The sequence below is a fragment of the Phycodurus eques genome, chromosome 6, assembly GCF_024500275.1.
Source record: "Phycodurus eques isolate BA_2022a chromosome 6, UOR_Pequ_1.1, whole genome shotgun sequence".
Taxonomy (NCBI): Eukaryota; Metazoa; Chordata; class Actinopteri; order Syngnathiformes; family Syngnathidae; genus Phycodurus; species Phycodurus eques.
This window is the reverse complement of record NC_084530.1, coordinates 15,679,290-15,704,989: the sequence shown is the minus strand read 5'-3', so window position 1 is coordinate 15,704,989 and position 25,700 is coordinate 15,679,290. Positions and strand designations below refer to the sequence as shown.

Sequence of the window (25,700 nt, the reverse complement as noted above, 5' to 3'; positions counted from 1 at the left end):
TGAAGCGTCACATTTGGCCTTTCTGTTGGCTCTTAAATGGCAAACCACATCTGCAGGCACAGCAGCACAACTGTCTTTTATTTTTTTCATGACGCCGTGCTGGGGGAATCGAGCGGCTCCAGCTCGTGCAAAAACCGTAAAGCAGCCATGCCGTCACCGTGCATGGAATGAATTAATTTGGGGTTCTGTTAATTTGTAGACCATTTTGGTACATTTCAGCAGCACCTTCAGAGGGGGCCACGATTGCGGCAGAGTGGCTAAAGCTTGATTTATTTATTCATGTATTTATTTATTTTTGGACTGGTTTAACCTGCGTACGTCATTGGGCGTGTTGATGACGTTTTGCGTTAGATTGAGACAGGAGGAGGAGGAGACCGAAGCTGGAAGAAGGATCTGGTCCTCCCTGGTGGTCACCTCTCATCCACCACAGCAGGATTTAACCGAACGTGGCGTGCGCTGTCTTGGTCGTAATCAGCCCGGCGTCCTCCGCCGTGTGACCCCGAAGAAGAAGATTCAACCGGCGGCGAGGTTCGGCGGCTCCATGGCTCGCTAGCACGGTGAGGCTAACTAGCGTTAGCTTCCGCTTCTGCTCATCCCCGGGACCTCAGCCGGCCGAGTGGACAGTCGAGAATGGCCACCTCACGCGGGTAGCCCAAGAAACTACCAATATTGCGCACAGCCCCTTCCAAGATAAACACCTGCTTAAATAACTGGTAAGCATCTATTTAGTTACCTATTGACAACTTTACATGAATTAGAAAAGTTTTATTTTTCCCCCCAGTGTAACACCCAGCAGCACTGTTGTGTAATGTCTTTTAACGGTGAACCAAAGCTGCCTTCCCCCCCTGCCTTCCAGTGTCCATAGCTTAATTAAAAAAAAAAAAAAAAACAACAACTCAACAGTCACATAATTTGTCCACTTATATTTCAAATGAGCATGTTTAGTCGTCGAACCGCTTATTATTGATGTCTCGGTGCTACAGTCATCTTCGCATCACGAGCTGAAGTGACACGAAGGTTAAGTGGTTCGCTGTTCTGACACAAAATTAGATTTCTCGAACAAAATGAAAATAAAAGCTCTATAGAGCTTAAAAAGGGGCAACTGACAGCTCAATGTCTCTCTTGTTTTGACGTGTCTCCAAAGTTTCGGACGGACCCTGAAGCATGACGGTAATTATTGATGAGTGTGAACATAGCTCGAGTGAGATCTTATTTTGTTGTGTTCTAGCCTGGATATTATTAGTCTTCCTGCCTACCCTGATCCCTCCTTAACCGGGACGTTGGCTCCCAGCCTCCCTTCCAGCATTTGCTCACACACATGTATCAGCTTGCTGAACAAGCAGAACACGAAGATCATAATCGCTCTTTGCACTCCCTTAAAATGACCTCAAGCATGCACACCATTTGCTTCTAGTCATAACCTGTTTATTTCATCGAACGCTATCCACAATTTATTTATTATTTGTCCATTGTGGCTACTGTAGCTTACCTCCTTCCCAGTTATCAAGTGTCTCTTGCGTTGTAAAGCATGGACAGTTTTATCATTCTATCACATGGAGTGCTGTCTTGTGACCTGTGCAGCAGCTGTAGTTGGAAATACAGTGGAACCCCTGAGATCGACTGCATTGCATCTGTGGTTTGTTAGTGTTTTGAACAATTTCCTTTCCCATTGGAAATAATACATTTAGTATAACAACTTTGTGAAATTCAATTAACTGTTAACATTTTAACCTTCTCAGCTGCAAGTGTAAAACATAAAAATGTCCAGTCTATTTTACCATGAATGATGCACATCAAAAACAGTGATAAACATAAATGGGGTGGGATTATGCAAATTTGTTTGGAATAAATGCAGCACCCTTTGTAGTGCCCATTCTGTTGAGCTATAGCATACTGAGCAGCCAGGACATCGAGAAACATACCAAATTTGTTGCTACACTACAACTGTACTTGTAGCAATAAGTTCGAATTCTGGTTTAATGGTCGTCGTCATATTTGTGCCGGCATCACAAAAATACAAAAAAGCGAAAGAAAAAAATAATCATATTTATCAAAATGTTAATTTTACCGAAGACGATCACCAAGATGAAGTCGTACAAGATAGGTTCATGCCTTGTTTGATGTCAAACACGCAAGTTTTTGTGCATCTTTTGAGGCCTATTCTTTGGAATTTATTATATGCCATGCATTTACGGACTCAGCCAGCTCGATTGTTTCCGCTTCATCTATTGTCAAGCAAAATGTTTCACAGCAATCTTGTGTCAGTAGATTCCACTCATGCGTCTCATTGCGGGTTAGGTGGTGGTGGCTACACACGGTAACTCTTAACAAGCGTATGAACTCAACTCTATGTTGTATTAAGCCAGTTGTTAATATAAAGCGACTTAAAAGTAATATTGAATGCATTCATTTTATGTATGTTACTTCTGTTTATTTAACTTGTCTTATCTGGTGAAGAACTGTACTCCCGTCTTTATCCGGACACAAAACGACGAATCGTGAACCAGACAACAATGCTCAGCAGTAGTGCCTCTGGTTCACTGAAACTTGAACTTTTTCATTTTGTTACATGAGTTTAGCAATGACTAGTAGATAGCGTTTTCCAAAAAATCTAACAGAACACTGGGAAGATTACAACAACCAGAAATAGTTGGCCTGGGATTTAATACGGAAGTTCTGCCTTCGAGCGTTGGCATATTGTCAATTTTATGACTTTAGGGACATCTGCGGTTCCACTGTGCATCATTTAAATTGTACACTCTGTGGTTTGCAGTGACACTGTCTGTTGGGCTCTGTTGTGCAGCCACTGCTGCATTCATTGATCAGTGGCATCTCTGTTCTCTTCTCACAGTGTACACACACACACGCACGCACACTGATGATTCAAATAGATTTCTAAAAGACACCTAAAGTATACACTAGATCTTCTGTTGTAAAGTCAGATGAAGCCATAAAGCTGTAATTATGGCATTGGTTTCACAGCTGTTGTGATGCCTTACGTCATTTTTTTTTCTTTTTCAAATGTACTTATTTATTTTCAGGTTGTTGGTGTTATTGCAGTTCCAAACATGGTGCAGAAGTACCAGTCGCCCGTGAGGGTATACAAGTATCCCTTTGAGCTGGTGATGGCAGTAAGTGTCTTTATTTTCAATATTGCATGTTATTAATGCCGTGTTATGTAATACTGGCAAGCATGCACTTGTTACCAGCATAAGAAAGCAATTGAATAACACACCTTCCATAACATGAAATGCCAGCATAAACTTGTTCCATTGCAAATTGGAAAAACAATTTTTCTGCTAATCACAGCGGAATTCTTTGGTGCGGGAAACTGCTAAAATGCTCTATCTGGTTTGATCAGTTTTATTAAGAAATGCTATTTGAATGTATCAAATGCCTATAAAACCGTCTATCTTTATATGGTGCTTCAATCTTAGATGGTGTTGTTAATTCCCTGACCTACCTTCTTTTTTATGTCAATCGAAAGACACTTCTTGATCCAGTTATCCATGCTTTGTTAATTTGAATAATTACATCGCTATTAAGCATTGTGTCAATGTCTTTTTAGAGCCTTGTCGTGTCAGACAGGAGAACGCTTTATTCAAATGCAAAATCATGCATTGTAAAAATTCATTATACATCGGTAGAAGGGTTTTCCAGAATTTTGAGGTCAACTTTGGGGGTGTGCATTATACATGAGTGCGCATTATACACGAGAAATTACTTTACCCCCCCCCCCACCCTCTCTTGTTAATTCATGAAATAAATGTGGCTAATCACAATTTTTGGTTAATTTTCACTGATCACACCCAAGCCTGATTAGTTCCAGACCTGTGCAATCAAGAAATCACTTAAATAGAATTTGTCCCGACAAAATGAAGTCAGAAAAAAGACCTTAAAAAGCTGCAACAATATGACACGATCCAAAGGAATTCCAGAACAGTCGATAAATAAAGTAATTGACGTCTATCAATCTGGAAAGGGTTACAACGCCATTTCTGAAGCTTTAAGATTCCAGTGAACCATAGCAAGACCCATTATCCTCACATGGAGAAAACATGGAACAGTGGTGAACCTTCCCAAGGAGTGGGAGGCCTAGAAAGATTAGCCCAAGAGAACTGCAATGACTATCCAGGAGGCCAGAAAGGAACTCAGGACAACTTCTAAAGAACCTCAGGCCTCCCTTGCCTCAGTTAAGGTCAGTGTTTATGACACAACAACAAGGAAGAGAGTGGGCAGAGTTCCAAGACAAAAACCACTGCTGACCAAAAAGAGCATAAACGCTTGTCCTACTTTAAAAACAAGAAAAACAAAACAAACAAACAAACAAAAAATACATCAGAATGATTCCCAAGACTTTTGGGAGAATATTATATGGACTGACGAGATGAAAGTTGAGCTTTTTGGAAGGTTGTGTTTTGTTATATTTGGCGTAAATGTAGCACAACAGTTCAGAAAAAGAACATCATACCAACAGTCAAACATGGTGGTGGTAGTGTGATGGTCTGCTAAGCTCCTTCAGGACCTGGACAATTTGCTTTGAATGATGGAACCATGAATTCTGCTCTTTATAGCAGAAAATCCAGAAGGAGAATGTTCAGTTTGTGACCTAAAGCTAAAGCGCACTTGGTTTTTGCAGCAGCATAACGATTCAAAACACACCAGCAAGTCAACTTCTGAATGGCTTAAAAGAGCAAAATAAAGGTTTTGGAGAGGCCTAGTCAAAGTCCAAACTTGAATCCGATTGAAATGCAATGGCATGACCTTGAAAAGGCCGTTCATGCTCGAAAACCCTCCATTTTTACTCAATTCGAGCAATTCTGCAAGGAAGAGTGGTCCAAAATATCGCCACAGAAATGTGAAAGACTCATTGCCAGTTATAGAAAAAGCTTGATTTCAGTTGTTGCTGCTGAGGATGGCCCAACCAGTTATTAGGTTTAGGGGGGCATTACTTTTTCACACCGGGCCAGGTAACTTTTTTTTTTTTTTTAAATGTATTTACTTATTTTTTAAATAAATAAAATCACCTTTTAAAACCAGCATTTTAAATTCACTTCAGTTACATTTCTCTGATATTTACATTTGTTTGATGATGTTAAAGTGGGGAAACTATGCAAAAATATAAGCGTTTGAGAAGGGGGCAATACTTTTTCATGGCACTGTATTTCTGCATATAACGACTATGCAAAAATATAAGCGTTTGAGAAGGGGGCAATACTTTTTCATGGGACTGTATTTCTGCATATAATGACTTCCACTTTAGATTAACAGAGTAACTCCATAACATTACAATATTGAGTCATAGTTACTGACAATGTGGTTTGCCTGTCAGAGGTTCCAAAAAGCCTATATTGAGATTTTATTTTCTCTGCATTTGACTTTAGGAAAATATGAGTCCTTTATAATACACAGATGCTTTAGAACTGCTCCAGATTCCCCTCCTATGTCCTGTACAGTTTACAATTTTTGCAATACAGTTTTCTCTACAGACCTTGAAGGGTCACGCAGCACACTGACAGGTGTTGTTGAAGTATATCACTCTCTGGCAAACAGAAGTGTGTCTTTAAGGGCTGTTGCATAACTCTGCTTGGATTGCAGCCCGTAAACTGTGTTCCACAGCAAGTACTTATGATTTAGTTCAGAAATTATGAGTAATCACCATGTAAAGCATTTTAGAGGTGGCAGATTTTGTCTGACAGCTGTTCTCTCTGCAGACTCAACCACCACAAGAATTGGAAAGGAATAAACAAGAGTAGCTGTAGACCTGTCAAAGCTAATTTATCACCCTTGTAAAGGAGTGACCCTAATAGCTAGAATGTACAGATACAGTTAAATCGAGAAGACACATTTCAATAGAAACAAGTGACTATGGATATAACCATAGTGAACAACATTAGTTGAAGGGATCACGTTCGTTTCACAGTTTACCTTCAACACAGATGACTGGAGTTACATAGCACTCACACAATATAAAACTTAATATCGGCCTTGTGTATTATTTCAGCGGCATTTGCAAGTACAACAAAATGTTGTTTTCAGTGCCTTAAACTTCAGCTGCAATGGTCCCAGAAGTCTACTTCCTAGTGTCAATAACAGGAAATATTGTTGCTGCTGTTGCTATTGTCATCTGGTCGGGTCTCTAGGCTTTTCTCGGGGGAGTCCTATAGGAATGTGGAAAAAAAATGCACACAATACCCTTTCCTCTGTTGTTTCAGGCCTGATGGGCCAATTGCTGTTGGAACATATCCATGAATAGGAATGACTTTGGTAACTACAAAAATAACAGCAAAAATGAAATGAAAACACAACTAACCCTAAATTGCAATTTATTGCTGATCATTCCATTTACCAAAATGGTGAAAAATCCGCATCCACTAAAGATATTGCACAGGACTACTGTATGAACAGGACGTGCTTCAAGTGATAGTCAGTATTGTTGACGGAATCTTCTCTGTGAGTGGTTGGATAATGGATAAAAAAATTTAGAAAACCGGTAAGGGTTCTCTTGCATATTTTATTCTTGGAAGAACAAGAGAAGTCAAAAAGTAATTCACATTGAATACAATCTGCATGAATTGGGAACTTTGATGACTGCAAGGGCCACATATGTTTGAAGTCAACGACCATAACATATTTTTCAGCTCTGAGCAATTTGATCTATTTTTGCCTGGTGCAGTGGTGAGTTGGTGAAATAGTCTCTTCTGTACGTCTTTTGGACCGGTGTGCGTTTTGGCATGTGTTTGTGCCAAAAGCGTATGTAATATTTATATATTAATCTATACACAGACAATTGATATTTGTGTTTGTGCAATGAAAATCCTCTGCCTACATTTTGTGATTTTGATTAACATGATTAAATTATTTCTTCCTTCTTGCTTAAATTCTGGCGGCACAGTGGTCGACTGGTTAACACATCTGCCTCACAGTTCTGAGGATCTGGGTTCAAATCCGGCCTCGCCTGTATGGAGTTTGGATGTTCTCCCTGTGCCTGTGTACTCTGGTTTCCTCCCACATTCCCAAAAAACTATGGATGGTAGGTTCATTGAAGACTCTAAATTGCCCATAAGTGTGAATTTGAGTGTGAATGGTTGTTTTTATGTGCCCTGCGATTGGCTGGCGTTCAGTTCAGGTTGTACCCCGCCTCTCGCCCAAACATAGCTGAGATAGGCTCCACCACACCCGCGACTCTAGTGAGGATAAGCGGTACGGAAAATGAATGAATGATTAAATTCTCAAGGTATTGTCCTGCACTTACTGTTAAAAGCAAATAGCCAGACAACCAATGAAAACAAACCGACAGCAACATTCATGACAAATAAATTTTTTGTAATGGAGACCACAACAACACAAATGTGGCACATATGAGTATGTCTGCTTTTTGCGATGTTGTCATAGTGGAGCATGAGTTTTCAGATTTAAAAAAAAAACTGAAGTTGGCACCAGCGCCATATCATGAGCACAGTTTGACGTTTTGTGCAACGAAATAGAAAGTGCAATTGTAATGGTAATAGAATTCAAAGATGTACTGTGTTTTTCCAAAACTACAAGTGATTATTCATTGAAATAAACAGTGCTTTTGCTGTTTTTTTAAATATTTTTTAATTTTTTACTTTAGATGGTTTCAAACATGATTATCAATAACAAGTACAGGTTACATAATATTTCAATTTAATGATATAAGACTCTTTGTTTGCAATTTTGAAAGTGTAATTGAGTATGATCTCCCTGAATGTCAATTTTTGTTTTTTAATTAATTGGTAGAGAACGCGTTAGAAAGGCCCTAGGGTTCTGAACAGCAGAGTACCTAAATTTCGGTATTTACCTTTGTGTTGGGATGAAATACTGTGTGCTGAGCTGAAATTCATACGCTGTGTTTCGGTGTACTTCTCTACAAAGGTAGAGTGTTGGGCTGCACGATATTGGAAAAAAATGACATTGCGATTTATTTATTTATTTTTTAAACCTGCGATATACAGTGCGATAAAAAAAACAAAAAAACAGGATAACATACTTGTGACGTGAAAACCAGCACACATTTATCTTTTTCTTCTCTGTTGTTTAGGTAGTTTATAATAGTTTCAGTAGAAAAGACATTATGCAAAAAAAGTATACTGAGTCATTTATGTGACGTCTACCAGTATTTAAATGCACTGTAGTATTGAGTAGTTAACAGTTAAAATAATGTATTTTCATGCCCACTTATACTGTGTTGTCATTACAACATTCATAATACTATTATTTTTAAATCAATCTTTTATTTTTAACAAGTTTTAACATAATATGCATTCATATTTCTATATTTCAATGCATTGGTTTAAATGACACACATTGTTGTGTACACCTGAAGTTTGTCTCTTCAGACTAGCCATACCTCTCCACCCCTCCCTGTCCCCCCAAATGTAATCTGTTGCAATTCGCATTAGTTTCATTCTAAAGGGTGATACAAAAAACGCAGCTAGTATACAATACTTCCCATGTCCTCATTCATAGTTATCATACGAGGAAATAAGCATGGAACAGTTTGGGCTGCTCTGTGTGTTGTTTGAAGGGTAAAGTCGGTGCTAATCATATTTGCATTTTCCAAACAGGTCCCTCCGCTACTCTTTTTTTAATATTAAAGCTGATTCACTGCATATTAAGTACACCAACATCTCAGCGGACCCTGAGATGTGACTATTGCGGACGAGTACATCGCGATGGCAATGCTCAAACAAAATATCGTGCAGCCCTAGTAGAGTGGATCCTTGTGGTTTCTTCAATGGGAAGTTTCTCCCCAAAGCTTAGTATGTGTGTTATCAGGATTGCATCAACAGCTTGTCTGCACGCTCTTCAAATAATGTGTGTGTTTGATCCTTTTCCATTTATTGGCATTGCACCAGCCATACAACCTGCGTCTCATCCCTCAAAATGCTGATTCATCAAAAGAGAAGCTTTTAATAGCTGTAAACTGTCCTTATTCTTGAAAATTAACCGTCTCTGTGGCCTGGTAGAGTTTTATGGAAAGTCCTATTGCAGTTTGTCTGCACTTTGGAATGTATACCCTGTAAACTCTGTTTAGATGTTACTACATTCTTCTCCATTAACCTCATTGTTACAGTGCCATGAAGAAGTATTTGCCCCCATTTAAAATTGTTCTTTTCTTTTGCGTTTCCCCACTTCGATGTTTAAGATAATCAAATAAATATCAGATAAATGTAATCCAAGTAAACATAAAATGCAGTTTTTTAAAACTGTAATTTTATTTTTAAAGTGAAAAAAAAAACTATTCAAAGCTACCTGGCCTTGTGTGAAAAATTGTTCCCCCTTGTTAAATCATGAATTAACTGTGGCTATATTTTTTCATTCATTTTCATTGACTACACCCAAACCTGAAACAAAAAAACCCCATCTGAATTATTCTGAAGACTTTTGGGAGAATATTCTATAGACTGACAAGATGAAAATTGAACTTTTTGGAAAGTGTGTTTCTTGTTACATTTGGCATAAATGTAACACAACATTTCAGAAAAAGAACATCATACCAACAGCCAAATATGGTCCCAAGATACCTGTTCTCGAATGCTATTCTAAATATTGGGCCGCCACACTACCTTGTGTTTACCACTGAGCCACAGTTCCTTAACCTAGCTTATCCGACTATCCCCCCTTTCTCTGAGTAGTATCTTGACCCACTTATGGCCAGGTCTGGTTAAGACTTAAGATTTTCTGCTGCGAATTATCCTGTGCTTTACTTTGTTTTAATGTGTCGTTGACCTGCTGGCTTGTTAGTCACTCACTTAATAGTCCCATGTTGAGTGGAATGCAAATGTTCAGTGAAAGAATCCTGAGATTTTAACAGACAATTGTGTCAGCTTGTTATTACATAATATATACTGCACTCTCCTCTGTAATGAACCACACAATGTTATAGAATGCTTGGGTTTTGCCTCCATCTTTTCCATCCAGTGCAAACCGAATTTTATAATGGAGTCAAAATCCTCCACACCTGCCTTGAGATGTAGCTTACAAGACTTACAGACAACCGGATGTTACATTGCTACTGGTAGATTATTGTGCCAAAAATAAATATGTTGGGATCTGTGTCAGTGAGAGAGAGCCCATCATCATGCTGTGTGCTGCTTGTAACCGAATGCAGCAAGGCTCTGCTAACATCATGTGACTCATTGGAGCCAATGGCAGTGCTGCAGCTGATTTCATTCACTGATCACAGGACACTCATTCATCATTTTTTCTGCTGCAAGGTCGAGATGCTGCCCAGGCAGCTCCCTTCCCCCGTTCTGTTTGACTCTGCTGGAAGCAGATGACTCCTCACTAAAGTCTTACCTAATCTCCCTTTACACTGCAGTCATGTGTCACTGTTCCGCTTCAGATCTATGTTGCAATGTATGGACTGGTAATCGTCTTTCCGTGTCTTTTTAGATAACATGTTTTCATTAGGGGTGGGCGACTGGTTCACATATTTGCCTCAGAGTTCTGAGGATCCGGGTTCAAATCTGGTCTCAGCCATGGTAGGTTAATTGAAGACTCTAAATTGCCCGTAGGTGTGACACAGAATGGTTGTTCGTTTATATGTGCCCTGCGATTGGCTGGCAACCAGTTCAGGGTGTACCCCGCCTCACGCCCAAAATCAACTGGGATAGGCTCCATCAATCCCGCGACCCTAGTGAGGATAAGTGGTATGGAAAATGGATGGATGGATGGATGTTTTCATTACTGACTAGTTACTCGTAGTAGTAGTAGTTAATATTAGTTAATTTTGCCAGTTAAATTGAGGAAGAAATAATGGGCTCCTTGCACATAATCTCCTGCGTCCTGCTGCAATACGGCTTGGTCTTTTCCAGTTTTGAAAAATGGCATTGTTCTACATGCGGTGTTTACAGGACTTACCATCACAGACGTACATCGTCTTTGTAATTCCTCCTCCAAAGCACCAAATAGTAAATTACAAAAAGGCTATAATGCTTATGTGCCTCCTCTTAGACCACAGATATGATGGTATAATTTTTTTTTGTGTGATATCACATATAGAAAATGTGAAATTGTATAACTTCTTTTTCAGCATTACTCCTCAACCCTTTCCAACTGTCTGCTGCTCAGGGAACCCCTTCTCCGATTGGCTGACAAGTTTCAGTTAAAAATATCCACCAATAAGCTCCTGCTGGCTGAAATTCCTAGGGTTTCTCCAAGTTGACGCGTCAAAATTATTGTGACGTTTCAAATGACGTCGCTTTCCCGAGTAAAAATGCAACTTAGATTGCGTAAATTGAACATTATTCGTGAGAAGAGCACTGTGGGCGGTAGAATAGGACATGTACTTTAGTAATCAGATGTTTTTTTTTCTGGTTGTTCTTTTTTGTTTTGTTTTTTTGGTTTCTATATTAAATGCCCACTGCAGCATTGAAATCTCTGGAAGAAGAGAAGTGGGTGGCATGGCATGCAAAAACTAAAGGCTCTTTTGTTGTATTTGTTCTGACAAAAGCCTGTTGTCTTTTCCCACCCAACATCCACTCTACGTTGAAGCTTCAACTTGGTGTGTATTCAAACGATACCAACATTGGCATTGCACTTCTTCTGAAATAAGAGTTCATAGCCCGCATACACCCTCAATACACACATGATCAGATACCTTTTCACAGTAGTTTAGCTTTGTAAAAGCACAAATAAGCAAATTTGCATTTTCATAGAATGGAAAATACCTTCCGTCCATTCTCAAGTGGAAATTTGAAATGGTGTTGTGTAAATAATGTATGTTTGTATGTATAGCCTGTGGATATTTTTACAGCCATAACTTGCAACCACTATTCTCCATCTGCACCCATGATTTCACTTGCCAACATCGCTGTCATGACCTGAGCTGATTTTACAGAACTTTGTTTAGCTTTGTTCTGCTCACTAAATTTAATTGATCTTTTTATACCGTAGTTCAAAGCCATATAATGGCCTGTACCTGCCTGTTCTCCTCTTGTCTTGCCAGACTCAACTTTACACATGCAATCAATCGCCATGGCATGGAGTGAAATAAATACTGAACAACAGGATTTCCTGAATCCCATTTTCTACAAGTTCTCGTATTTCTATTGCTTGGCATATAAAGGGGGAAAATATTTTTTGTGTATGCAGGAAGAGATTACGTAACTATGCATTGTTTTCATATTTTCCCTCATGCACCATGGAAACTCAGAAATTATCCAGCCAAAATATATAAACCATTACTTTCAGGTTGTCTAGCTAATGTGTGTTCATAGATTTTGTCACCGTGGATAGTTTGTTTGGCTGTCTTCACTCTTGTATTGTAATTCTGTGTTCTGATCCGTACCATCCATCCATCCATTATCTGAGCCGCTTCTCCTCACTAGGGTCGCGGGCGTGCTGGAGCCTATCCCAGCTATCATCGGGCAGGAGGCGGGGTACACCCTGAACTGGTTGCCAGCCAATCGCAGGGCACATACAAACAAACAACCATTCGCAATCACATTCACACTTACGGGCAATTTAGAGTTGTCAATTCACCTACCATGCATGTTTTTTGGATGTGGGAGGAAACCGGAGTGCCCGGAGAAAACCAATGCAGGCACGGGGAGAACATGCAAACTCCACACAGGCGGGGCCGGGGATTGAACCCTGGTCCTCAGAACTGTGAGGCAGACACTAACCAGTCGGTCACCGCGAAATCTAATCCGTACCAAAAAAAATAAAAATTGCTTAGTTAGCGTTTACACTGGTAATTTTAACATTGGACGAAAGACAATGCAGTAAAAAGTCACAACCTTACTGAGCTTTATGTATTGTGTGATGAAACTTGTGACAAACGCCTTCCCACCCGCCTGCCCTTACTCACCCTCACGCACAATTTTAACACTGATCTATGGTGTGAAGCAAACCTCACAATGGTTTACATGCCAGACCAAGACCAATGTCCACTTGTTTTGTGTTCACCAGGTTTAGATGATAGCCTAAACCAAACAAACTGCACTAGCAGAGCAATCACACTAGCGTTTGTTTTAACCAAACGTGGCATAGGTCAAGACAGCCTAGAAAGTAATTGGGGCCATATGGAATTTTTGTCTAGTTTTTGTTGCTTGGATTGCCTAATTATATTAAGATAATGCTGCCACCCATATCCATGGTTGTTCCTCCCCCAAGGCCTCTCTTCCAAACCATAGGTAACACTCATTTTTTATTATTACAATTGTCAAATGTAATAATAGTTCAAAATAAATTATCCTTAGTTCCCTCCGCCACACTGTTAATCTGCAGTGTTATTTTTAGGTCAATAAAGATTAATTTGTCTGAATTTATGTTAAAGTGACTTCATTTCAACCTTTTAAGATCACATTCTGCTGTCTTATGTGTTGATTGTTACGTCAAATTTTGCTTGGAAGTTGTTTTGAGTTAATGTAAAGTAAAACATTTTTTAGCTGCCAGCCTTTTGAAGAAGCTCTTGTTCAGTCATATTGAGAGATGAATGTAAGCACAGAGCTTTTATTGTGGAACTCTCTTTTTCATGACTAGCCAGTGTAAGTAGTCTGCAATTGTGCTGACAGCAGGACAGCTATTGTATGCAATGTTCCAGAGCATCATGAGTGAATAAACAAGCACAGCATTGCGCCAATACCCAGTGGAAAGCAGGCAGCTGATTGGCTCACTAGTCGTGGCAGTGGCAAGTCAAGAAATGCCTACTTGATTGATGGTTTGTTTGGACACTTTATAGTATGTCAGCTGATTTGCAACTGCAACCTATTATTGACATTACTAGGTGTTCTTTTGATGGCTACCATTAGGGGCTGCCTCAGCGTGTCATGCTGTTCCAACCCGCATGGTTGATTTGGCTCAGTTTCTATTACCCTCCCATTTATCCGAGCTTGGGACCAGTACTGGAGCGCTCCAGTGGTTGAATCTCGGTCACCCACACTTAACCCAACATTTGTGAACCAGTTGTATTGATGGTAAATTCATTAGTCATGCATGGAGACCGAGGCACAAGGATGACGTAATAGAAAGGCGACTGTTGTTGTGGTAACGTCTCGGACGCTACATTGGTTTAGCAAGAGAGCTATCCCAAAACCCAGACATCAAAATAATGGTTTTAGAGGGTTATATCATACGGTGGACATTTATATTGCACTACAATATATTTCCTAACCAGCCAAAAAAGTGGCACCGGTGAATCCCTGGTTGAATTCTTATGATGGATTTTTAAAAATGAAAAATATAGCTTTGCTAATCTTTCATTGTTGTGTACTCTTACTAAAAATAAGATCGGTAACACAGGCTCTTCCAAAATATGCAAGCCTATCCTCAAATATAGAAAATGCATGCCCATCTGAATAGGAACCTGCTAAGACTAGTTGAGGAACAGCCTTGAATCGTCATGTCAGCCAAACATGAAATCACCAAACACTCTCCTGTAACAGTGAAAAGATAGACAATATATGTATTAATATATACAATATGTAGTATCTGGTTGGATGGAAGGATGAAATCAACACAAGCAGTGGTTGATCAATAGCCTCTTGTGAAAATGAACATTTAATGTCGCCCAAAAAAAAAGAACCAACTCCTAACCATCAGCCTTCATCATGCACAGACGCTCACAGTCCTCTTCCTTCTTCCACTGGCCCCAACCCCCGACTCACTCATCTAATCACAAATGACAAACACCTTCATGGTCTCACAGACGGTCGGCTTAGCCACAATCCACGCAACACAACTGCAGGTTTGCTGCAGTACATTATCACGATGAATTCCCCCCTCCTACATATTGGCGTACACCTATTGCAGATTCAGTGCATCGTGGATTTTTTTTCCATATTGATATTGCGCATAATTTGTCTTATTGTGGGATTTTGAGTGTATGCTGTAATGTTTTTGTGATAAAATATGCTTCCTAGCCTAAAACTGTAGACCAAACAAAAAATCTTTAAAACACATTGCAAGGAATAACATGTAAAGGGTATAGAGTACTACTGTACATTACTGTATTTTTAAGAGTTGAAAAGTTTTTTTGAGTATAGAAAGTGTTTATAAAAGTATTGTAGAGGTTAATAGGTGTGTTGGGAAGATTCGTAAGAGTCTGGGGATGTTCATACAGCTTTAAAATATGTATAAATAGGTCAAGACAGCCTAAAATGTGGTCACTACTGTGTAGATTTCACCTATTGCGGCGGTGGTTTGGGACCTAACCCCTGCGATAAACGAGGGATTAGTGTATTATTATATGCTGGAGTGTGTAGCGACCCTGAAGTTGTGTCACGTGAATTGGTGTTGGATTGCTACAATTTACAAAGTTATTGAGGGCCTGTAAACCTGAGGATGACGGGGATAGCGATTGAGCGATCTTGACTTTGGAGGCACGCACAGCGAGTGGACAACAGAAAAAAATATCAAGGACTTCATCGATTGATCGAAGTCGACCCGGCTATCATCACCCAAGCGTCGACTGCAACAAATCTGCATCTCAAGCATCAATAAAAAATAGATATCAGTAATCTGCCCCTTGCATGTAATGAGGAGAAATAACGTTGTCAATATTACATGCGTTACCTTGATTGATAACCATTTGATGACACCTCCTTCCTCTTCCAGGCCTATGAGCGCCGGTTCCCAACATGTCACCTTATCCCCATGTTTGTGGCAAGTGATGTGGTCGATGAAGAGACAAATGAGGACAGATCCACTCATAGGATTGAGAGACGCTGTGCGCTGGATGTGGACGCTCCACGCCTTCTCAAACGGGTAATCTCGTTTGTCTAGTGGTAATCTCTTGTTACCACTAATTTACGCCCAAATTCAGTGGACTCTGGTTGTATTGTCATCGCCAAAACTTTTTAAATAACAATGCTTTTTAATGTGTTACTTTAGGATACTACACTATACCTTTGAAGCTATGATTGTAAAATTATTGTGTGTATCTGTTTTGCAGATTGCTGGTGTGGACTATGTCTACTTTATCCAGAAAAACACACTCAACCGAAAGGAGCGGACGCTTCACATAGAATCACATAATGAGACATTCTCCAACAGAGTCATCATCCATGAGATCTGCTGCTATTCGGTAAATATACATGCTCCTGTACATACATCCTTCATCCTGGCTGAAAACTCTGTAATAGTGATTTGAAACCACTATACATTTCATGTCATCCACTGTTTATCTATGATTTTAAATCTACTCATCAATGAACGAACATCCCGAGGTGCACAGTTAAAAAGGTCAAGCACATTGTAGTAGCACTCAGCCATTCAGGACTCCAATTTTAGCTCCAAGGCTGCACAGTGGTTGTTACTGTGTATGTTAACACACAGTGTTAACAGTAACTCAGCTAGACAGCCTAATTAGACAACGCTAATGGACCTGGCTACAGCGGAAATCTTTTCGTTGCCAAGAGGGATGAAGCTAACCGCAGTGTCTTGCATTTACCCCTTGTATTTTTACAAAATGTTATGCTGGATTCAATGACAGAAACTTTTCAGAATTGTGTTTAACACTTTAGACTTAAAGCGATGATGAACATGCTAGAATCTGCTGATGGATATATAATAAAATATTTTCATTGTTTGCATTAGGTTAGTGATGGACTAGTTAAAATTATGCTTCAGTGCCTTCCATCTCTTGTCTTACAGCAAAGGAAAGCTGTGGCTAAATGTTGAATGTTTTCCCTAGTACATTTACATTTGTTTGACCTTTATTTCAACCTCCATACTTTTCATTTGTAAAGGGCTGGCTACTTTTATATGGATAGGCTGACATAAGCACACATCAACTCACTGTGCAATGCACATATTTCTCTTTGTGCATCATGTTCTAGTGAGCTCAAATGATCCATTGTTACAATAGCAGCAGAGCCCCCTTTTTTGCTTATGTGTACAGTATGGTGCAATATGTTCTCAAATTTTCCAGGTCCATCCGGAAAACGAAGACTGGACGTGTTTTGAGCAGTCAGCAAGTCTGGACATCAAGTCTTTCTTTGGCTTTGAGAGCACAGTGGAAAAGATAGCAATGAAGCAATATGCCAGCAGCATCAAAAAGGTGTTTGTGTTTTTGCTTTTCATAATGATATTTAGCAGCTTCTTGGTTCTGCATAGATGCAGGAGTTCTTTACTGATAATATATAAATGTGCTTGTGTTATCTCTTTGTGCAGATAGGTCCATGGTCCCCGTATGTGCATTTAGATGAATGTGACCAATGTTGTCTATTTTCTATTAGATGACATTAAAGTTGAAATTGCTTAATAAATTTGACCCACTTATCCTCTTTTGAATAATGCAGAAGAAGGTATTTTAGTTCTCTGCAAGACCCAGAGGAGGCAGTTTCATCATTTTACTTATTGCTCTGCTTTTTGTACCATCCTCTCTTCCTTCTATTATTCTACTTCCAGGGAAAAGAAATTATAGAGTACTACCTAAAGGAGCTAGAAGATGAGGGGATCACTCGTGTGCCACGATGGAGTCCAACTTTTCTTCCCCTGCCTCCCACCAGACCAACCAGTCTCTTTAGCAGCCCACCTGCTGACCCCAAAGTCCCTGTCACACCCGCCATTCCCATCCCACTGACTGTTGATGCTCCAGACAGCGGCTCTCAGGATGCTAAGCAGGACAGCACTGCCCTTCAGGCAGAGAGTTTAACGGAAATTCTGGCTGGCACACCAGAAGGTCTGTTTAGTTGATAATTGGAAAATAAGTGGCGGCCTACTGTAAATAATTTAATTGGTTTCTGTGAACTGTAATCACACATCACGTCAATTATGTGAATTTGAGGTGTTTTGTTGGTTTTGTTTGTTTGCAGATAAACTGGATGCTGACTATATCAAACGCTACCTTGGTGATCTTACACCCCTGCAGGAGAGCTGTCTCATCAGACTTCGTAAATGGCTACAGGAGACCCACAAGGGAAAGGTGACATGCAGCTTAGTACAGATTTTTTAGTAGTGGGAATCTTCCAACCAAGAACATTTTAAAATGTTTACTGCTAATCTCATATTTATATCATGGTCAGAAACACATGTTAATTGTGTAATTGTACATTTTGGGCCATTATATTAGAAATACTGGCATCTTACGATCTTACTTCATTTCAGATTCCCAAGGATGAACACATCCTGCGATTCTTGCGGGCTAGGGATTTCAACATGGACAAGGCTCGCGAAATTTTGTGCCAGTCGCTGACCTGGCGGAAGCAGCACCAAGTAGACTATCTTCTTGAGACATGGAGTTCACCACAAGTCCTTCAGGACTATTACACAGGGGGCTGGCACCACCATGACCGAGGTAGGTTTAAACCTCTACCTGCATACACACATACCCAGGCTGTTCAGACGGGTTTTCACATACATGAGTTATGTAGGCTATTGTGGCAAAGCTAGCCAAGATAGTGAGCTTTGATCTCAGGTTTCCTTCAGTCAAGTTACGTGATTTAAAAAAAAAAAAAAAAATGTAATTTAGTTTTTTCTTGTTAGATCACATCCATTCAGAGCAGAAGTGACTGAAACATGCATACAATTTTTATTACTAATTGGTTACACTAACACCAACATGTTCTTTGCTTTGGTACATGCCATCCAATCCTATGTAATTTATTATTGTAGTGGTACTTCTGTTCCCAGGAGGATTGTGCAACTAGTGTTTATGCTTCAGTAGTTGTGAAGGATAAATGGGACGAAAGTATTTGCCTGGCTCTTATCGTCTTACATAACAAAGGAGCAGGCAGCTAACTATAATGATTCTTTCTCAACAGTTTATTATACAACCTCATAGAGTGTAATATTGGTGCAAGTTATGTAAATGTTTTTTAATTTTATATTTTGTCCTGTAGATGGTCGGCCTTTGTACGTACTGAGACTTGGCCAGATGGACACTAAAGGACTGGTCCGAGCTCTTGGAGAGGAATCTCTGCTTAGACATGTATGTAATGTATAGTAGTTATATCACACTAACAGTTTGCATGACAGTTCATGTTAAATCTCAGTATAAACCATTCAGATTACAGGTCAGGTAGTGTCCAGTGTTTTAAAGGAGGCAAGTGTTTTAAAAGCAGACCATACACACAGTTGCCAAAATAGTGTGCTTAAAATGCTCTCAGTGTAAATCACCATGTTTCTGGAGTTGTTGAATTCTTGAAATGTCCCAATAAGTATCTGGTATGGTCATTTTTAGGTGCTATCTATCAATGAGGAAGGGCTGAGACGCTGCGAAGAGAACACAAAGGTGTTTGGTCGTCCCATCAGGTAAACTTAGTAGAAATGTGTACTTTTAACAAAAACTATACTAGAAAGTCAAATTTGCTTTACAGAATGTGGCTGGTGCCACTTAACCATCAAGTCACATGTTGGCTTTTTATGTTGACTTTCACAGTTGGCATGCACACTACGAGTGAGTCCAGAGCAATCAGTCATTTCTCCAGAATGAAGACGATACAGCATATTGTTTTTGAAGTGTACTGATGCAGCCGATGGTGGGAAGAGTGAGGGGAAGGAATTGAGATGGTATCATTCAGGCATCTCAGCAGGAGGCGGGGGCAGGGATCTGAGCCACACAGGATGGTACATCAACTATGAATAGCTGTTGCGCTACACTGGCCACGAGCCAGGCGAGAGGATGTAGAGGGAGCAAGAGAGGGAGTCTAGAATTAGCATGCATGGCTGTCACCACGTAAATCACACTTTTGGGTGACAGGTTCTAAGTGGTTGTTTATCAGTTTGTGCTTTTATGTGTTTACTTATTCTGTAGTTGCTGGACATGCCTGGTGGATCTGGAGGGTCTGAACATGCGTCACCTGTGGCGACCAGGAGTCAAGGCTCTGCTGAGGATTATCGAAGTTGTGGAGGCCAACTATCCAGAGACGCTGGGACGGCTGCTTATCTTGAGAGCTCCCAGGGTCTTCCCAGTCCTTTGGACGCTGGTGAGCACTGGTGACCACTGGCTCTCAAAGGGAAAATTCAAAGTCATATTGTATGGGTTTCAAATCAGTTTCAGGTGTTTGAGTGGCCCTCAATTTCAAACACTCACCCACTATCAAGCTCAGTGTCCTACATTCTCATTTAACAAACATTTGCACAATGAATAGATTTGAGTGTAGCTATTTTTGAGCAAGTATATAAAAGAAGACATACTGTATGATGTCTCATTAAAGTAAAATAAACCTTTATTGTGTGTCGGGGAGCAGCCAAAACCGTTAGTGAGCACATTGTGTGCAAATAATGTTTTTTTTTTTTTTTTTTCTTCCCTCCTCACAATAACCAGCCAGTGTAGTCACTATGTATCCTGATCAACACTTTCATGTTTCGTGACTTTAGGTGAGTCCGTTCATTGACGAAAACACCCGCAAGAAGTTCCTAATCTATGCAGGAAACGACTACCAGGGCCCCGGCGGACTGGTGGACTACATAGACAAAGAGATTATTCCCGACTTCCTGGGCGGCGAGTGTATGGTGAGTGGAGAATTAAGCATGTAATGTTAAAGAACCTGATTAAATTCCAAGATAGTCTACTTTTATGTGTGCTTCCACATGTGCTCTCTCTCTCTCTCTCTTTAGTGTGAGGTACCTGAGGGAGGCTTGGTCCCAAAGTCGATGTACCGCACTGCAGAGGAGCTTGAGAATGAAGATGTTCGTCTGTGGACTGAGACGATCTACCAAAGTGCTAGCATCTTCAAAGGCGCTCCACATGAGGTAAGAGTGAGTAACACATGCAGAGCAAGAGGATGCCTGCAGTGACACGTTAAATTGAAATGTAGGTCAGGACAATAGCGTCCAGGATGCATCAGTGAATTTATTTTGTTGACAGGTCTGCCATCTAGTGGTTGAAACCTGTAGACTCCACCTTTTTATTTCCTGCATGGAACATTCCTCCTTTATGGCAGGTATTAATTTGCCTGGTAACGTACCTGCTCTGACCAAACATGACTTGACCAAAGCAAAGAAAGAATTGTCAGTCATTGTAATCCTTCCAGATGTACATTATTAAATTGTCACAGTGGCAAATATTCATGTTGTGTACACAGAAAATATTTTAGGGTTCTATTTGCTTCCTGCATTTTCAGCTGAAACATCTCTCTGTTCCAATAGAGAGGGACTTTGTGACGCTTGAAAGGCGTTATATAAATTTAAAGTCATGATTATTAATTGTTCTGCAATGTCTTTCTTTTAAACAGCTTCTGATTGAGATCATTGACGCCTCCTCCGTCATCACCTGGGACTTTGATGTGTGTAAAGGTGATGTGGTTTTCAACATCTACCACTCAAAGCGTGCCCCACAGCCACCGCGTAAAGACCCACTCGGAGCTCATGGGATCACCTCCCCAGGAGGCAACAATGTGCAGCTTATTGACAAGTCATGGACGCTGGGGCAAGATTACAGCATGGTAGAATCCCCTCTAACCTGTAAGGAGGGAGAAAGTGTGCAGGTAAGGTTTTGAGAATATGAGAATCGTGCGTGGTGAGCCACATTTGGTGTCTTTTCTGGTTTCATTCTGCAGGACATATATGTTTTAAAACCCGTCATTTGTCTGTGACACAAACATGTGCATTGTTTAGGGCTCCCACATTACACGCTGGCCAGGTTTCTACATCCTCCAGTGGAAGTTCCACAACATGCCGGCATGCTCGGCCACTAATCTGCCTCGAGTAGATGATGTGCTGGCAACCCTGCAGGTCTCCTCGCACAAGTGTAAAGTCATGTACTACACCGAGGTGTTGGGCTCTGAGGACTTCAGGTTGGTAACTCATCCAATCGGCAATTAACAACTTAATTTAAATGATTCAACCTCAATTCTATAATGAGTTCAACTGTTTCCTTCCTGTGTTCTATAAGACACCCTCTATACCGCACTTACTGCAAGACAAATTATATATATTTATATATATATATATATATATATATATATATATATATATATATATATATATATATACACACACATACACACATCAGCCCTGAGTATTGAAATGGGGATACTTCCCTCTCCCAAACACCTTTTTTAATTCATTTTTTTCTGTCCAATGCATTCCTGTTCTTTCTTGTCCTCTACCTCCTGGCTCTCTGTCTTCTTCCTGTGAAGAACGGCTTGCTGTGACGTGCAGAGTTTGTAAGTGGCGCAGTGGTTGCCCTTTTCCTTTTAGCACTACCCCGTTGTCATTCCTGCTTTTTGGCTTCTAACTTTCCAGCCCACCTCCATGGCAGCCACGGCGCTGCTAGCTAGGGCAGTCACAATGTCCTGAGCACATTCTGGCTTTGAGCCTGTTGACTACGGCCTTGCTTGCATAACTAACAATACTAGCAATCATTGGTCTTAATGAAGTCTTGAAACTGTATATGTACTGACAATTCTTATCCTAATGTGATATCAGTTTGAACTATCAACTTGCTAAAACAGCGCTTGCTCTTTCGCTGTCGTCTTTACTACCGATATGACCTCACCATCTTAAGACAGTTGGACAACCTAATATTTTTTTTTACGTGTTGCCAACTCAACTAAGCTTATATTGTATATGTAAACAGCTTGTGCTCTTTTTTTTGTCTACTTTGGGATCAACTGAAGTGAAGTGATATGAGATTAACTACAATATACAAACTATTCAATCCTAAAAATCTTTTATCCCGATCCCAAAAGGAGTTCATAATTTGTGGCTGTGTTAACCTCACAAACCCAGCTAACAGTGTGTATTATTTTAGTGAAATCCAGTGGCATACATAATTTGATAGCTATATAACTAAGCAAACAAAGGACACTGTCTTTATGCTTTGCCAATAAGCGACAGAAGCGTTTAACATGGAAAGGGTAGAGACAGACTAAGCCTTCTGTCACAAAAAGCCTGCCCTGAATTCTCAACAGAAACAATAATTGACCTTTTCCTATTCTGTGTCACACACAGTAAAACAACTTACTGTACCCAAGATGATACTCTGTAGGTTATTGTGGCCTCTGGCAGAGCCTAAAGCGTTGAGTGCCGTTGACTGAAGTTCCTGGCTGCATGTTACTGGGCGTGCACATGATGCTCATTTAGTTGGTCAAAGTTATTGTGCTAAATAGGTAAAAAAAAAAAATGTAAAGGTTGTGTTTCCTTACCGGACTGTGTCTCCCTTTACAGGGGTTCGATGACCAGCTTGGAGTCGAGCCACAGTGGCTTCTCTCAGCTCAGCGCTGCCACCACTTCATCCAACCAATCCCAGTCCAGCTCAATGATCTCCAGGTAGACGGAGCCGTCTCCTACGTAGTGATAATCCCCTTTATTCAGATTTATGAACCTTTTCAACTTTGGATGCTGACCAGCAGACAACAAATCACGAGTCAAAAAGAAAAAGAGAGACTGTGTGAACTCCTTTTAAAGGGCTGTGGTTTTTTTGTTTGTTTTTTTTGCACAAAAGTCAGATTCCAGTGCTTGGTGTTTATACTCAAGCATTTGGAATTTTAGTTTTAACGTGGCCCATTTAGAGTTGAAATGCTGAACTGTGGCATCTTTGGAGGTTTAAAGAAGCAATATTTTCATCCCAGGAGTGGCAGGTCTTAATGGGTAAAGACAATTGAGGCGCTGTTATATATGGTGTATGCATTTACTTTTACACTCCAGAATCCTGCAGGCAATAATCAGATGACGCACTCCTCATTCCTGTGCACCACTGTAGTAGATTGGATGTTCTGTTACATGATTGACATTGAAAAATCTTGCTCTTGCTTTATTAACAGAGAGATTTTTTTCAATGTGGAGGACCAGTGGAAAATGCAACACCTGTTGTTGAAAATTACATTGACATTTATTTGGGAACTGATCCAAATAAAGTTACAGATCGTAGCCCACAAATCCCATGTGAATATTTGTCTGGGCTTATTGCACTCACAAAACATAGTTTAATCAGACCAGATTCATATATCACACGTGTTTGAAACAAAACAAAACACAAAGCTCCTGAGTGGGTGGGGCTGATTAAATCATGGGACTACAAATTGAGTCAACTGATGGTAATCGTCTACTGTTGGATTCCGGTTAATGTCCAGATGTTCTCTGATCATCCTGACAGCCCTACCATCACTTGAGGGTTCTATCATGCCATGAACAGCATACTTGACCAGCATCTCACTCTTTAGTGCTTGAAGCAATAACATGGGTTTCTACTGTGTGAAATATTTGTATTTATCATTGAGATGTCTAATGTAGATGAGGGCGGATTGCAGGTGACCTTTATGTAATGTACAGGCAGGCACAAAGGCAAACTGAGCCACTAAAGCAGCAAAGAACATTGTGTGTGTGTGTGTGTGTGTGTGTGTGTGTGTGTGTGTGTGTGTGTGCGCGCGCGTGTGTGTTTCCAAGCAGCAAAAATGTGCGTCAGTGTGCTTTATCATGAAATAAAGAGGTAACACAACCCTTTTTTTCCAATAAGGGCACAACAAGTATGCTTTCCATTTTTTGTTTGTAAATGTGCTCGCAATCAACAAATTAAATGCCAATTTGCCTGAATTGTTCAAGGTCATCACGTAATCTGGCAGAGCTGCCATCATTGGATTATTATTATTATTTTTGAAGTGATATAGTTTCTGTGTGCATTAGGAGTAATATCTTTATTATGATGCTTGACAGTGTTTTTGTAGGAAAAAAGATCGCGCTACTGGACATGTACTAGTTATGTTTGAGGAGTGCTGCTGTTTTTGACATACTTGATGGGGCCAAAACAGTGGTGTGTTACTGCATGCACGTTACACATGGTGACGAGGTTTACTTGTCTTCTATTTGTAAATTAATAGCCATTTTAAGAGCCATTTGTCAATAAACACCATTTTAGCCTTTGTAAGACTCTCTTAGAAACAGCTGCTCATTTCAAGGTGTTATTGTCCCAAAACATCATTTCCATTCAACTGTTTTACTAGTTAACTGGATTAGAAGCATTGATGACTTGGCTGTAAATTGCTAAATCATCAATTGACACTGAGAATAACTATAATCATGTTATTTTGATACATGAAACTGTTTTTAACTCCAAAGGAAAGGTCAATATTTTTTGTGTGGACTATTTGCAATAACATGAAATGTTTTACCTCCTTAGAATGAGGGCTATCATGTGTGGATGTACGAGAATGAATGCTGGAAACAGCAGTGAGAATAAGACATGCCTGTAAAATGTATGTACTGTACACACTCCCTACGGCCCTCTTGGCCCTCTCCTGCCCCCTCCCACGCTGAAGAAGGTCTCCACTTACACAGTCAACTACCCCATCACCTGAAAATTCTTTATAATAGATTAATCCTGTTTCCTTCATGGGATCTGATTAAATATGCAGATGTGGACCTTAGATTTGCACAACTGCCTCACTGAAATTAAGAAATGAAGCCATGGGCATAAAGTGTTCTTAGATTCAGAATTTCATTTCCATTTGAATTCAGTGTTGGAGATGCCGGAGACCTTTCACATTTTTTGTATCCTTCTCTCGCTTGCATCACGTGTACATTTTCAAAGATCTCTTGAGGGCTATGAAATGTTTGTCATTACTTTTCCATGTGTTTGTTGGTCTGTTTCCTATTCTGGCACAGTTGCATATCTCTGCATATATCTTCATGTGAGATATTATTTAAAAACAACTTGTTTGAATTCATGAGAACATTGCGCCTTTACAATTTTTTGGGGAAAACATTAAACTTGAATAATGCACATTTGTGTCCCATTTAATTGCATTGCTCATGACTTTGTTACTTTTTTTCCTCCTTTTTGGCAC

At 40.0% G+C, this 25,700-nt stretch overlaps 1 protein-coding gene across 3 annotated transcripts; it reads left to right on the top strand.

Annotated features, from left to right (window-relative positions):
* The first annotated feature begins 331 nt into the window (after positions 1-331).
* Positions 332-25,700, top strand: si:dkey-237i9.1 (SEC14-like protein 1). Of its 3 annotated transcripts, XM_061679981.1 has the most exons (18): positions 332-713; positions 1,145-1,170; positions 3,042-3,131; positions 15,586-15,735; positions 15,923-16,054; positions 16,901-17,029; positions 17,380-17,653; positions 17,787-17,896; positions 18,079-18,268; positions 18,813-18,901; positions 19,154-19,224; positions 19,727-19,898; positions 20,293-20,427; positions 20,533-20,667; positions 21,150-21,401; positions 21,532-21,710; positions 22,056-22,082; positions 23,086-25,700. In XM_061679981.1, exons 2-18 carry the CDS (start codon positions 1,165-1,167, stop codon positions 23,189-23,191), a joined length of 2,247 nt encoding a protein of 748 aa, XP_061535965.1. In that variant the 5' UTR covers positions 332-713; positions 1,145-1,164; the 3' UTR covers positions 23,192-25,700. The 3 variants fall into 3 exon arrangements, with proteins under 3 accessions (XP_061535965.1, XP_061535968.1, XP_061535966.1); XM_061679984.1 differs by lacking the exon at positions 1,145-1,170; XM_061679982.1 differs by lacking the exon at positions 22,056-22,082 and having other exon boundaries at positions 23,086-25,699.

What these genes read in the sequence shown, in the direction of transcription:
- si:dkey-237i9.1 (XM_061679981.1), top strand. An exon ending in TCCCAGTCCTTTGGACGCTG is followed by an intron (nt 19,899 to 20,292) that starts GTGAGCACTGGT and finishes TCGTGACTTTAG; the next exon opens with GTGAGTCCGTTCATTGACGA. An exon ending in AGGAGGGAGAAAGTGTGCAG is followed by an intron (nt 21,402 to 21,531) that starts GTAAGGTTTTGA and finishes TGCATTGTTTAG; the next exon opens with GGCTCCCACATTACACGCTG.